The following is a 14222-nucleotide window of genomic DNA, read 5'->3' as shown; positions in this document are numbered from 1 at the left end:
GACAGAGTTTTGCAAATTTTTGTCACCGCGATACTGTCAAAAGCATGCAAGATGCAGTCATGAAACTTAGGGCACGTAGTTGAGATCGCAATTAAGGTTGAATGCAAAGATGGGTGTGGTCTGAGCAAGCTGTCCTTAAAAAGTACGTACTGTTACATGCAATATGCACACAATCAAGACATTAACAATCAAAACATTATGCCCTGAACTTTGACCCTCTTACTTTTATATCCATTACCTTGGAGATATAACAAACACCACTTCCTCTGTGGAGTTCGCCAGAGAGGAAGATCAATCCGGAGAGCTCTGCTGTTGTTACATTGCAATGTATGCAGTTATAACTGCACAGATTATAGAGATTCTAACGTATTATATTTGTGACAGTGAAATTACATCAGCAGTTCTCTGTAATTGTTATTTTCATAGTTATGTCTTGTTGTTGTTTGTAATATTTAGGATCATTTTTTTCACCTAAACAATCAATATTCCTATTATGAAGATTCGACTGGTCATCACTCACTTAAATGCGCTGTCATCCATCACTCAGCTGTCAATCAGTGGTCAAGCTGTCATCTGTTTGCAGCTCAGTCGATGTATTGTCCAATGCACAGAGGATTGTGGGTCAGAATAGCCAGAAAAGCTTGCTGGACTGCATACTGCAAAATCAAAACAGATGTAGTTGAACATCCAGGTATGTTTGGCATACTGCATTTGACATACTATGTGTTGGGACATAATAAATCTTCCTCTGGCATACTATATAGTATGGTAGTATGGGGATTGGAATGCGCAGAGTATCTCATCTGGAGTGAACCCATCACAAGATTCAGCTTCAGTGCAGTTGGTACCACCTCAGCCAGAAACCCTGTCAGTCCCCCAGGCCGAATAATATGCTTCTGTTATCAATAGCTACTGGAAGTTGTTTGCGCCTGGAATTAAAAGATGTTGAAATATGTCAAACTTAAATTAGCTACTGTTTTTGTTGTTTAAAGGGTCATTTAAACTGCTAATCAGCCGATATTGGCTGCTAGTGTAGAGCCAGCGATGTTAATCAGTTATACAACTCTAAATTATATTTATTGTTTGTCATAGACAAGCAGCGCTTTAAGTTCACATCTCTGTTTCCTGTTTCTTGTCAGAATGCAGCCAAACAGGCGGCAGCAGCTGCCACTCAGACTATAGCTGCTGCCCAGCACGCTTCCTCGTCTAACAAGAACCAGGCAGCCCAGCAGCAGCTCGTCCAGAGCTGCAAGGTAAACATGACATCACGACATGGTTCTGTCTGTTCATCTCAGCACACTGCACAGATGAGTTAGAGTGGCTCTGTCTTTTAAATATCTCTCTTTTCTTTTTCTCATTTTTCTCTGCTCAGTCTCTCAGTATTATTCTTTCACATCTTTGTTTGCATCCTTTTAATTCAACAGAAATGATTAAATCTTCCAGTTTTGAGTTCAGTCAGTGATTTGTTTCATATTTACTACACAAGATTACATAACACTGATTGATAAATCCCTCCCTTTTTGTTAAGGCTCATTTCTACTCCCATTACATACAGAAAAAGACACATTAATTTCACGTGTCGTAACCGTCACTGCCCACATACTTTCATGCATCCTTTATGATAGCACAGATACATAATTAGATGGCACTAGAGGGCAGAGTCAAAAACTTTTGACAACAACAAACATGGCAACAGTGGAGGCAGTTGTAATAATGTAACTTGTAATCGAGGCAGTATTGTAGGCAGTGGTGGTCTGTGAGGCCATTAAATTATTGCAATGTTGACAGAGAATTCTTTTAACTTTTTGCCATTTTTATAATGTGTTTTTATAATGTGTGTGTGTGTGTGTGTGTGTGTGTGTGTGTGTGTGTGTGTGTGAGATCAGGTGGTGGCAGAGCAGATCCCTCAGCTGGTTCAGGGAGTCAGAGGCAGCCAGTCTCAGCCTGATAGCCCCAGCGCTCAGCTGGCCCTCATCAGTGCCAGCCAGAACTTCCTGCAGGTGACTGTTCACCAGGGGCTTTATTCACACTGTAACACTTATGAACAGTACAGCACAGTAATAGTGGTACAGCAGTAATGTATACAGCCACTAACAGATTACATCTTAATGCTTGTTTATTGTTTTGTGGTTGTTCAGATAATGTGATTTATCCTGATAATGCAGCACTGTAAAGTTGAGATGCTGGCATGCTGTCTACTATGATGGGAACAATGGTCAGCATTATCAGCAATGGCTAGATTTCCATTAAACTGAATGTTTTGTAGACTTTCATGGCCCAGAGGATAAATCCATTTTGATGAGCCCTCTGACTTTTATCATACATTTGATTTAAATTAGGCCACTTGCCTCCAGTGGACTAATGGGCATGACTTTTGCAGAGAAAATTCATGTTCACTAGGGATTTAATGACCCTTTACCTTACCTGTAGTTTCACCTTTAGGACAAACATGAGATGCTTTAGACCCACTCTACGAATGACTATGACTGTCGTATTGTGGAGTTAATCTTGAAACCCAGTGGTAACAGTCTGTCTGTTCCTGTCCTCTTCCAGCCTGGTGCTAAGATGGTCACAGCCTCCAAGGCTACAGTTCCCACCATCAGTGACCAGGCCTCGGCTATGCAGCTCAGCCAATGTGCTAAGAACCTGGCCAGTGCCCTGGCTGAGCTCCGCACAGCCTCACAGAAGGTACTACACATCCCCATTCCTTATTATATTGTCTTTATTATGTGGTCTTACCCCAGAATTCTCTAACATGCATGAAAAATGCCACAGTGAGAGCTCCAGAGCATTATGTAACTTAATCTGAATTCTTCCACAGATCATATTTCATTTAGTTTCTTTTTTTACTCGTCGTATGAGCACTGTAGTGACTATACCGATACTGTCAGGTCTGGTCAAGTCTTTAAAGAAAACTTAAACCACAAAATGACTATTTATACATCAATTACTCACTGTGTGTTAATGTTGAATTTGTGAATAAAATGTTGTTTATCTCAAATGCCTCCATGGCCAATGGAAAATCCAAGGAGAACATGTTTTATGAATTGAAGTACATGTGTACAACATTTAACAACAGCAAAATGATATCAAAACATCTGTTGACAAGCTCTCACTCAACTTATGCAGTATAATCCAAGTCTCATTTAGCCAGTTGTATCCTCAGGACTATACATGCATTTTTACCTAAACATTACAATATAGAACACTTCCACCTACAAGCAGCACACCCCTTGTGTTTAACCTTGAGCAGAGTTCAAATGCACATACGTGTACAGGCATGCTACTGGGCTGTGCATGAGACAGTTTGTACTGACATCTTTATTGAAAGGTTTTAAAATACATGTGTTCGGGAGGTACGAAGCATACAACTGGATAAATGAGACTTGGACTATACTGCACAAGTTGTGTCAGTTTGGATGTTACAATATAGTTTTGCTGTTTAATACAGTCCCCATTTACTTAAATTCAGGAAAAATGTTTATCTTGTTTGAAATCTTAACTGGACGCATGTGAGAAAAACCAATGAAATGTAACAAATGCAATGTAGCAAGCAATTGATAAACAGATGGTCATTTTCAAGGTCAGGTATTCCTTTAAGGAATCAGTCTTAGATTGATGCTTTGTTCAGTGGGCCATGGTGAGCTAGTATCTGTTTTTTGATGCAGTACTAATATGAATTTTGTAGAGGTAGGCAGTGCAGGATGGTAAGTAAATAACGGGCCTCATGCAAGAACATCTCAATTCTTATGCTCTCTTTCTTTCTGTGACGTTTGTTTGCGCAAGTGTTCCAAGTCAGATTAAAAAAACTCTTAAATGCACAAATCATACATCGCTCCTTTCATCCTGATGAATGCCACTTGATCATGAGGGGGTGTGTGTACTGAGATTTCATCATTAGCACAATCAACACCTGTAAAATTGCCACATAAGACAGCTTGCTCTGTGTGTAGGCAAGTTTCATTCATAACAGGGCTACCAAAAAGTTAAAAGAAGAACCTCATATTGCAGAGCTTCAGAGGTCCTGATGTCAAAACAGGTGTAGCAGTTTCAACTTTTATGTTGTAGGACCTGAAACTACAGCTGGGTGATACGGAAAAAATGAAATCAAGACATTTTTGATCAAACACCTCTATCGATATTGTGATAATAATCTAGGTTTGACTGTGGAATAATCACTCTACTGTAATGCAGCCCTTAAAACCAGGAAAAGACAACACTCATGATATTACAAATCCAAAATCTCAGACCATATCTTGTCTCATAGCATGATATTGATATAATATCCATATATTGTCCAGCCCTACTGGAAACAAATATAAAACATTAATAAGGCAGCTGTCAGTGACTTGTGACATTTATGTGAATGGAAGTTTTAGTATGTTTATCTATTTATTTATTTACGATAATGTTTTTGTTAAATAATCCAAACAATTGTTGAAAGTATTTATAAAATGTATATTGTGATATAAATCCTGTAATATTAATTAACTGTAGCATTGAAGAAATGCAATAACCAATCATTCTGTACATACATGTCAGTACAGAATTTACAACAGTGTGCTCTTGAGTGTGGGTAGATTCTGTTCTTACGGAAGAACAGATTAAAAAAAAAAAACACTGGTGAATGTCAGAATCTTTGTGATTACTGTGTAAAAGGGTAAAGAAGAAATGTCCTCAGGACAGTTGGTGAATGAAGTCCAAACTGTGCGTTGGTTTGTTTTATCAGGCCCAGTGTTAATTGATTTTTAAGAATTGTAGTGTGATGTAATAAAGTTTTTGTTTTACAAAATATATAAACATGAATTGAAGTGTGACACTAACAAAACAAGTTGATGTGTTGATTGAAACAGTTTTGCTCCTCTATAGAAGTAAGCTTTAAGTTTTTTCTTGTGTGAATAAGAATAAATTTTACAAGCCTGGACAGACAGCACTGAAATGTGTGTGTGTGTGTGTGTGTGTGTGTGTGTGTGTGTGTGTAGGCTCAGGAAGCGTGCGGTCCATTGGAAATAGACAACGCTCTGTCAATGGTGAGAGGTCTGGAGAAGGACCTCCAGGAGGCCAAGGCTTCAGCTGAGGAGGGCAAACTCAAACCACTGCCAGGAGAGACGGTGAGACAGATGAGATAAGATGAGATGAGACATGCTTTTTTTGTCCCTGGAGAGATACTAGGCTTGGGCAATAGTGCCCCGCCCGGCTGCAATCAACTTGAAACAATACAAAGTCAACACAACGGCACAGTGGTACACCACAGACATAATATATTGCATACAACAAAACAAGTGTTGCACATGCCTTGAGAGAGATATAAATACACAGGCACTGTAGAAATGAGACAGAGGTCACAAAACCATAATTCATAATCCAGAAAAACAAAGTACAGCAGTGCCTGCTTGCTTACCAAACAGTCTGTATTCCTTACCAGGTTGTGCCATGCCATGAACTGAGTGTATGAACAGTATGAATAACAGTTTGTTTCTTCTGCTGTCTCCTTGCTGTGTTGTTCAGCTTGAGAAATGCTCCCAGGATCTGGGTACCAGCACCAAAGCTGTGAGCTCAGCCATCGCCCAGCTACTGAGTGAGGCCACCCAGGGCAATGAGAACTACACAGGTGGGTTTAGAAGAAACACATCTCACAAGAGCAACAGAAAAATAAATGTCACTCACTCAGGGCTGGGCAATATAACAATTATGTAAATATATTGATATATTTCAAGCAAAATATAGATTTAGACAACATTGTTTGTATCAAAAGGGTCAAGTTGCGTTACGTAATGCATGCCAATGTGCATCTCTCCTCTCACACTCTCTGCACAGTGCTCACTCACCAGTTCTCCAGCAACACTCAGAGAGAGACACAAAGCTGCTACTCTGTTTAACCTGTCTGTTAATTAGTCTACAGTGGCACATCGGTCTATATGTTGCACATGCTACGCCAAGTCAGTCTGTGAGATGAATGAAATGACTGCAGTAGCACATGTGTAGTACCCCTGCATGTGTGGGAGGCAGAGCTGCTTGATTGTGCCAGGTGCGCATTTGTTTGGTAGTTTGTGTGTGAGGTGGATCATAGCGCATCGCTGTTCTTCTTGGTAGTTGTCGTCTATTGTGTGACATTGAGACGGCACCTGGATGTAGGCGACAGATGGGTTTAAAAAATGCAGCGACAACACAGACGTTTCATATACAAGACATATATAACGAGGAAGAAGTGTCTCTTGCTCCTTCCCTCCCTTGGCCTCTCTGTTGATGCTGTGTACATAAACAAGATTAATAGCCTAAATAAATAAAAATATTTAAATCATTTTGCAACACTAGAATCATTTGAAAGGCCATGGACATATACAATGAGGGCAAAGCATCTCTCACTCCTTTCCTCCCTTGGCCATGCTGTTGCCTCGTGTATCACCATTCGGCCTGAAAATACCAAAATATGAATTTTTGTCCATATGGCCCAGGTCACACACACGCACACCCAGACACACACACACACACACACACACACAGGACCCATACACATCTATTTGGAAGAGATGTTTGAGTGATGAAGCTGCCCATGGTCAGGTGCCCTGGGAGCAGTTAGGGGTTTGGTGCCTCAGGTTGTTCAAGGTTACCTCAATTAAAATGCAGTGTTTAATTTTTTTGTAAAAACAATAAAATACATCTTCAGCAACCTGTTAAATGGACTCCACAAAGAACTATAAAACACTGTCATACAGAGATCCACAGTGTTCAAAATATATGTCATTAATTTTAAAATAACCATATGAATAAATACTGACAAAATACACAATATCACTGTGAAATTCATATACATTTTTAAAACTCAGCTTACTTCCTCCCCCTGCTGTTTTTTGTTATAACATGATAATTTAATGCAGGTCGTTTGTATTTTCATTCCAGCTATTTTTTTCCAAAGTCTGTTCTTATTTCACAGTTTCATAATGCCGTGGGTTAGGGTTAGTTGTTTCAGAGCAAACAACTAATTACATCACTGAGAGAAATTAGCTGCAACAAACTAGAAACTGCATGAGATAACATGCCATAATGATAAGATGTAATGTGTTTTATTACTCCAGATTTAAAGGTTATATTGTATCTTGTCTGTCTTTTTGTGGTTATTTATTTCATAACGTCGCCTTTATTTATTAAATGTTTAACACTCTTGGTCTCCTAATAGTCTCCTCTAATAGTGACAGGTGTGTTCATGTGGTATTTATCCACTTCACTCACTGAAGTTACTTCCCTCTCTCCTGTTGGATCCAGGCATGGCAGCCAGAGACGTGGCCCAGGCTCTCAAATCCTTGGCTTCAGCCGCCAGAGGAGTCGCTGCCACCACTGACGACTCACCAGCGCGTAACGCCATGCTCGACTGTGCCAGTGACGTCATGGACAAGTCAGCCAACCTGATCGAAGAGACCAAAAGGGCCATTGCCAAGCCAGGAGATGCAGAGAGTCAGCAGCGGCTGGCCCAGGTCAGACACAGACTGAGGGACAGATACAGGTGTGGGGGTGTCAGTAATGCAGAGGGCCACAATGCTTAATTCCTCACTGACAGCTGCATCTTTCTTAATTTAGATAATTTCAGAATGAGCTAACACATGCTGTAGATGGAGGCTTTAGTTTTGGCAGGCATGAGTGACATGAAAGCATGAAGTGGAGCTGTTTGTGAAATGAGACTGTTGGCAGATGAGTGACAGTGGCTCAAAGAGAGACATGAACTCTTTGTTTGACTCATGTAAATCAACACTGATGTGTGTGTCTGTGTCTGTGTCTGTTTGTCTGTGTGTGCAGGTGGCTAAGGCAGTTTCTCAGGCCCTGAACAGATGTGTCAACTGCCTTCCTGGCCAGAGGGATGTGGACAATGCCATCCGCACTGTGGGTGAAGCCAGCAAGACTCTCCTGGCTGATTCTGTAAGTAAGATTATATTACTAGTATTTGTATAGATGAATTGTATTATATATGATCAAATAACTAGCATGTGAAAAGGTGCTGCTCATAGTGATAAACCCACAAAGAAATCTCACAACTATACAGTTTCCCTCAGCTGTGTGACACTTTTAACATGTTTTAGGTCATTGTTTTGGTTTTATGACCCTCAGCTTTTCTGTTTGGTTCAGCCTCTGTGCTCTCATCAATCTGGTTTCCAGCAGGCAGTGTTTTCTGTGATAGGGCCACTGTACACTGCCTGCTCAGTAGCAAACAGCAGAGTTAGAAACTAGCTGGTAAACAAAGTAGAGCATTTAGCAGCTGAAGAGACTCAATCAATTTATTGTGTAAGTCTGACTAAAACCTGACTTTAGAACAGATGTAAATGTGTTATTTAAATAAAATAAATAACAAAAAAGGCACATAAATAAATAAAAAGAAATTCATTAAGGAATAAGAGAATAGAGCTAGGGGTTCTCTGTAAGGTTAAGGTCCTCTGCTAACTTGCAAAGTTTCATTACATTCTTTTTCTCGATATATTTCAGTGATGAAAATAATGACACATTTCCTTGTGAAAAACAGAAATTTGGTTTAGATTTTATGAATCTGTTTTTATATATAAAAAACTTTCCAAGAATGATGATCAAGTTTTGTTAGATTAGAGAAACTGACAAATTTAGGAAACAACCAATAATGCAAATCATCATCCCAAAAGGCATGAGCAAAATTACATTAGCCCCTTTTCCACCGCAGGAACTTTTCTCATTTACCCGGGCTTTTGAAAAGCCTCGGCGCATTTCCACAGAAATTACCCGGTGAAAAAACTTTCCCTCAACCCCAAACTTTCCCTGAAAAAAGTACCTAGTAGGGGGGTCGGACTTTTCAGATTACCCGGAATTCTAGAGGGGTGGGGCTGTGTGCCAAAGAACGCTCATCGGTAGAACACACACTTGCAGCGTTCCGCACTTCCTGGCACGGGCAGCCACTGCAAACTTTATTTGATTTCTACAAGCTTCACTTTATTTGTGTTTTGATTAAGGAGGGGTACCGACACCTGGTACTAAATTAGCCCCGGGGCTAAATGATCAGAGACCGTAGTGTTGATACGTAAGCGCTAACGGTATCGGTTCTTTTGTGCCGGCGCTGAACTCCTCCACATACACACACACACACACACACGCCACACACGCCTATATGACACTGTAACTGGTGAACAGCCGAGCAGCCGCGATGGAAACAAAGTAAAGATAACTCGAAAATGAGTTGACGGCAGCTACACTCGTTATTGTAAGTGACATTTACCCTTAGTGGATAAGAAGCCAATACTTTATCAATACATGTGTTCAGCAAGCATGAACATGTAAACATGCAGACAGCGATATTCAATATGCTCCGTCCACAGTCTCTCATCCACCGACACGAACGTTATGTCTTACACAAGGACAGCACGGTAGTTCAGCTGATAGTGAATTGTTACTAATAAGCTCAAATGACAGCTGTCTGTATGTAGACTAACTTAGTTTGACACTTATCTTAAAATACTTTTAAACTTAGCTGCTGGCTGAGACAAACAGATCCAACTCTCTACACCAGCATGTAACCAGCCAAGCTGTCGGTGTCAATACAGGGCACACGCCTAATCATCTACGTCATCACGCTAATTTGAATAAATTTTCCGGAACTTTGAGGTGCAGTGGAAATGCAAACCACACAGATTACCAGGAATTATTTTACTCAGGTAAATAAATTCCTGGTAATAAAAGTTCCTGGAAATGTTGGTGGAAAAGGGGCTATTCATAAAAAAAAAAGTTTGTTAGTTTCAATGTGTTCATCACAGAACAAGCAGTTATTATAATCTAAACCAAAACGACGTCTTAAGAATTCAGCAGAGAGGTATATTTCATTGAGAATCTTAAAGTGAACCTCCTTCGCTTTTGGTTCAACAGGAAACTTGAAGAATTCCGATCTCAGACTGTCAGCTTCTTTTTTAGAGAAGAATTGTAGAATTGAATTTCTGTTTGATGAGAACAGATATAATTTTTTAACAAAGGTTTGCCAGATTGTGAAATTAGGTAGTTTTAAATTAGTGATGTTATGACCATTCAACAAAAGCGAAGGGATATTCGGTACATTGTTTTAAAATAAATGATATGACATCACAATAACAGATTGAGGGATTGCTTTGATAACATTGTTGTACTGACCTCTGTTATTATTCAACAGATAGGATTCGTTTTTTTTTAGCTTGGCGCCACCTAGGGTCAGCGGTGTTGCTCGCACTGTCGCAACAACCAAATTGACCGTGGGGATCAGAGATAATCCATAAAATTTAGGCTGTAAAGCCACCAGTATACCTCTATGTATATGTAGAATGAGAAGGTGTGTGGACACTCTACTAAATAAATGAGTAAAGAGACTGAGCAACAATTATCAGATTTATCTGAAGAAAAAAAACAAATAGTAATGCAAATAATTATAGCAGAATGCACTGTACCAGTACAAACAACTCACAGTAAATTATACCAATATGTACAGTATCAGTACAAACAATACTAGACATGTAAGGGATAATGTATAGTGAGCCGGTGACTGTTGAAAAATAACTCCCAACAGGGGAATGGAACCCCGATGCACAGCCGAGTTATTTTGCAACTGTCATTGGCTCACTATACATTATCACGCTTAGAACATGGCTTACTACTGAAAGATTCCAATGTTACAACTGGCGTCAATATTATTAAATTGCTGGCAGAGGAGACAGAGGAGAGGCGTTCACCAGACAAACGGGAGCGGAGGAGAAGATTTTACTTCACTTCTCCCGGTTGGAGATGCTGGGTGCCCAGTAGCTGCGAAGGCTGCCCTCATTTATGGCCAGTGACCGACATGATGTCCCTGCTCTCCAGGCCAGCTTGGGAGAGCTGTGTGGATTAACGTTAACTGATTTTGATGCTCCGTTGATAGCTGCCTCCATGACAAGAAAACAGAAGGAAGGGAGGGGGGTATCACTGTCCGAGGGCTGCCGTAGAATGGCAACGAGGATGTCAGCTGACCAACACTCACTACCTGGTCCCTGGTTGCGGCGATTTGCGATGCTGGCCAGCTAGGAATGAACTAGCAGCCAGTACAGTACAGTCCTCTCTCGTCTAGCTAACATTTAGCCGTGTAACTTATTGATCCATTAGAAAGAAAGCTAGCTGGACATCGGTTTTTAAGCCTCTTTGGTCACGGAGCTCCCTCCATCTCTTGAATGCCTGACTGAGGTTTACTCTTGTTTTTCCTCTTCTTTTATCACTCTCCTTTTTGCTCTTCTTTGCCTCCTCAGACAGAGCTTGTTTTCTTCTGCTAGGCCGTTTTTCACTTGTCTCCAAACTTTGTCCGTCTGCTATTGTGCTCTTGACTCAGCTATCTCATGCCCAACTCCTCATAAGGACCAGCTCCAGTCCCTGATTGGCTGACTGACCAGTTTCGCAATACATGACGCGTTTCCTGCCGTAAAGCAGATTTTTTCCGTGAAATTTTGCCCCCGGTGGCAGAAGTTTATTACAAAGATTGCACAGCCACTAAGTAACCTTTGTCAACGCTGATAGTCTGATTTTACTGTGGCCACTACCCCGTGCAACCCACATTATTTTCATAATGATATATTTAGGAGAAGATGCTATCTGTTGCCTCTTTAAGTGCAACACAGACCATATTCCTTTTTCTAGCCAATTTTGAAAAAATAAGGATTTGTTTTTCAGTAACACGCACCTGCAATTCCATATTGGGGTGTTATGGGGGCTAAAATTGTGTTTGTAAATTATTTTCCAATATTGTTGTACCTGTTAATGGAAGAGTGATTTGATGGGGAGCTTATTTAATTCAATGTCATATCTAAGGAGGAGGTTGACGCAAGTTATTGTATTTCAGTATGTTCTTGTAAATTGACCGCTATTATAAAACCAGGTTGTGTATCTGAGATGATTTGTGTGATACCAGATTTTAGTCTGTTTGCATAAATGTGTGTAATTTTGTAATCGTCATTGAGTGAGGTTATAGGTCTAAGGTTGTCAATTAGTTTGGGATCTTTGCTAGGCTTAGGGATGAGTGTGATTATTCCCTGCTTCATAGTAGTTGGAAGAGTTTTAGAATCAAGTATTTCATTTAGCATATTGAAAATAAGATCTTTAAGCTAAATTCAGAAATGTCTATGAAAATTGCTAGTTAGACCATCTGAACCTGGAGATTTGTCTCAAGCTAAGCTTTTCATTGCATTTTGCTACTTCACTCATATTGATGTTTGCCTCGCATACTAGGGCTGCTCGATTATGGAAAAAATCATAATCACGATTATTTTGGTCAATATTGAAATCACGATTATTTACACGATTATGTCTTTGAATTTGGAACAGCATTTATTGAACATGTTAAAAAACACTCTACTGTTAAATATATAAAAATATTTTGTAATGTAGTAGCAGGGTCCGACGTTAAGGTTTTTTCCTACTTGCCCTGTTGGGCAAGTACTTCTCAAATCTACTTGCCCCATCTAAATTCTTACTTGCCCTGCTTAAGAGGTTCTTTTTCTGGCTGTGTGGTGCATATTTTCGCTCATAACTTATATCTTACGTCAGCAGAGATGATCAGCCAATGGAGGCAGCAGCACATAAAAAAGCAGCACACTGCAACTGGCCCCTCCGAGGACAGAAACAGGAGAGGAAATACACGATTACAGGCCTGGAATTAAGTCATTTTTAGGGCAAGGCCACTTTGGCCATTGATAAATACAAATTTATTGGGGCATCATGGCCAAAATGTGGGGCACCAAGGCCAAAACAAATGGCACAATAACTATGTGCTAATTACATTGAATGAAGACAAAACAATATATGTGTTGAAAAACAGTATTGAGTTTATTAAAACTGGGTGTGCATGACTGGGGATATATCTCGTTTCTTGCTGTTTTGATTCATGTCCCTTATTTTTTAAGTCTTTGAAATCTCTTTATTCTGTTGTTATCTCAGCCCTTGACCCATCCTACTGTATACACTGGGAGCAGTGGGCAGCTGCAATGCAGCATCCAGGGACCAACTCCAGTTCTTTTGCCAATGCCAGTGGTCAGGGTCACTGACAGGTGTATTCACCTAACATAGCCTACATATCTTTAATTATATAATTATTCATATGTCTCTATGTATACTTTTACATAAATTCCCAATATTTTATTTGCCTTTAAAAAAAATCCTCTTCCTTCATTTAATTTGACAATGTTTATTGTATTATATGTATTAATTATCTACAGAATCTTGTATGTTCTTTAATGTGTTCAGTTTATTAAAAGAAAAAACAAAAAACGTTTTGGTGAATCCTGCAGCAAAGTGAACCCTCTTCCTTAGAGATGATCTTTGCCTCCCAGTTTGTTCCTGGCGGCAGAGCAGAGTGAACCATCTTCCTTCTCAGAGGATCTTTGTCCCATCTCCGTGTACGCAGTGTAAACATCTTTCGCTGGCGATTTGACAGTCACTAGAAGCACATTATGCTTCCCTTGTAAAAGTTTCTGTGTGGTAACTGTGCTAACATGAGCTAACGTTAGCGGCTAAGGACTGAGAGGCTGTCCGGTAACGTTATGTGTGTGTGCATGTGTCTCGGAGTGTCAGTAACGTTATGTTAACTTAGCCGTAGCCTTGCTATGCTGTTTGTCATAAAAAAACAGGGCATGCTACACTGGCCGTATGGGTAGGAGGGGCATTACGGCCACACACCGGGGACTCCACGGCACTGGCCGTTTGGCCGTGGTATAATTCCTGCCCTGCGATTAGAAATAATAAAAATAAAAAATCCGAGTCGGTGCTGCTTGCCCGATCGGGCATATCTGCGCAGGGACTGCTGGCCCGCCGGATATTTTTACTTGCCTCGGGCATTCGGGCAACCGTTAATGTCGAACCCTAAACTGTTGTAGGCTACTGCACTCAATCTTTTGAAAACAAGAAATAAATAAAATACAATAAGAGACAGATACTTCAATAAATGAAGTGGTTCTACCTTTTTTATCAACCAAGCGACGCTGCTCAGCCTCACCCTCTGTCATCTTTACACGTGCTTAAATCGCCGGCCTGGATCTCCACTCTCCACACACGCGGGGGCGGGGGCGTAGCGGTTGAGTTGCGCATGCGCGTCTCAGAACGGAAACACCAAATAATCGTTTTTCCTCGATTATATGAATTTTGAGATCGTCTGGAGCCAAAATCGTAATCACGATTAAAATTCGATTAATTGATCAGCCCTATCGCATACTTTTCTGTAACACTCATCCACT

General features: G+C 40.3%; 1 protein-coding gene across 2 annotated transcripts in view; it reads left to right on the top strand.

Annotated features, from left to right (window-relative positions):
- tln1 (talin 1) overlaps nucleotides 1-14222 on the top strand; it is a 177506-nt gene that overhangs the window by 90976 nt on the left and 72308 nt on the right. For both annotated transcript variants that reach the window (XM_033646697.2, XM_078161887.1), the window contains 7 exons: nucleotides 1140-1253; nucleotides 1887-2000; nucleotides 2554-2688; nucleotides 4983-5111; nucleotides 5509-5611; nucleotides 7264-7472; nucleotides 7792-7911. In XM_033646697.2, coding sequence (XP_033502588.1) covers nucleotides 1140-1253; nucleotides 1887-2000; nucleotides 2554-2688; nucleotides 4983-5111; nucleotides 5509-5611; nucleotides 7264-7472; nucleotides 7792-7911 — 924 coding nt within the window. The remainder of the gene's footprint in view (nucleotides 1-1139; nucleotides 1254-1886; nucleotides 2001-2553; nucleotides 2689-4982; nucleotides 5112-5508; nucleotides 5612-7263; nucleotides 7473-7791; nucleotides 7912-14222) is intronic.

Source organism: Epinephelus lanceolatus, chromosome 19 (genome assembly GCF_041903045.1).
Source record: "Epinephelus lanceolatus isolate andai-2023 chromosome 19, ASM4190304v1, whole genome shotgun sequence".
Classification (NCBI taxonomy): domain Eukaryota; kingdom Metazoa; phylum Chordata; class Actinopteri; order Perciformes; family Serranidae; genus Epinephelus; species Epinephelus lanceolatus.
This window is presented reverse-complemented; position numbering and strand designations above follow the sequence as displayed.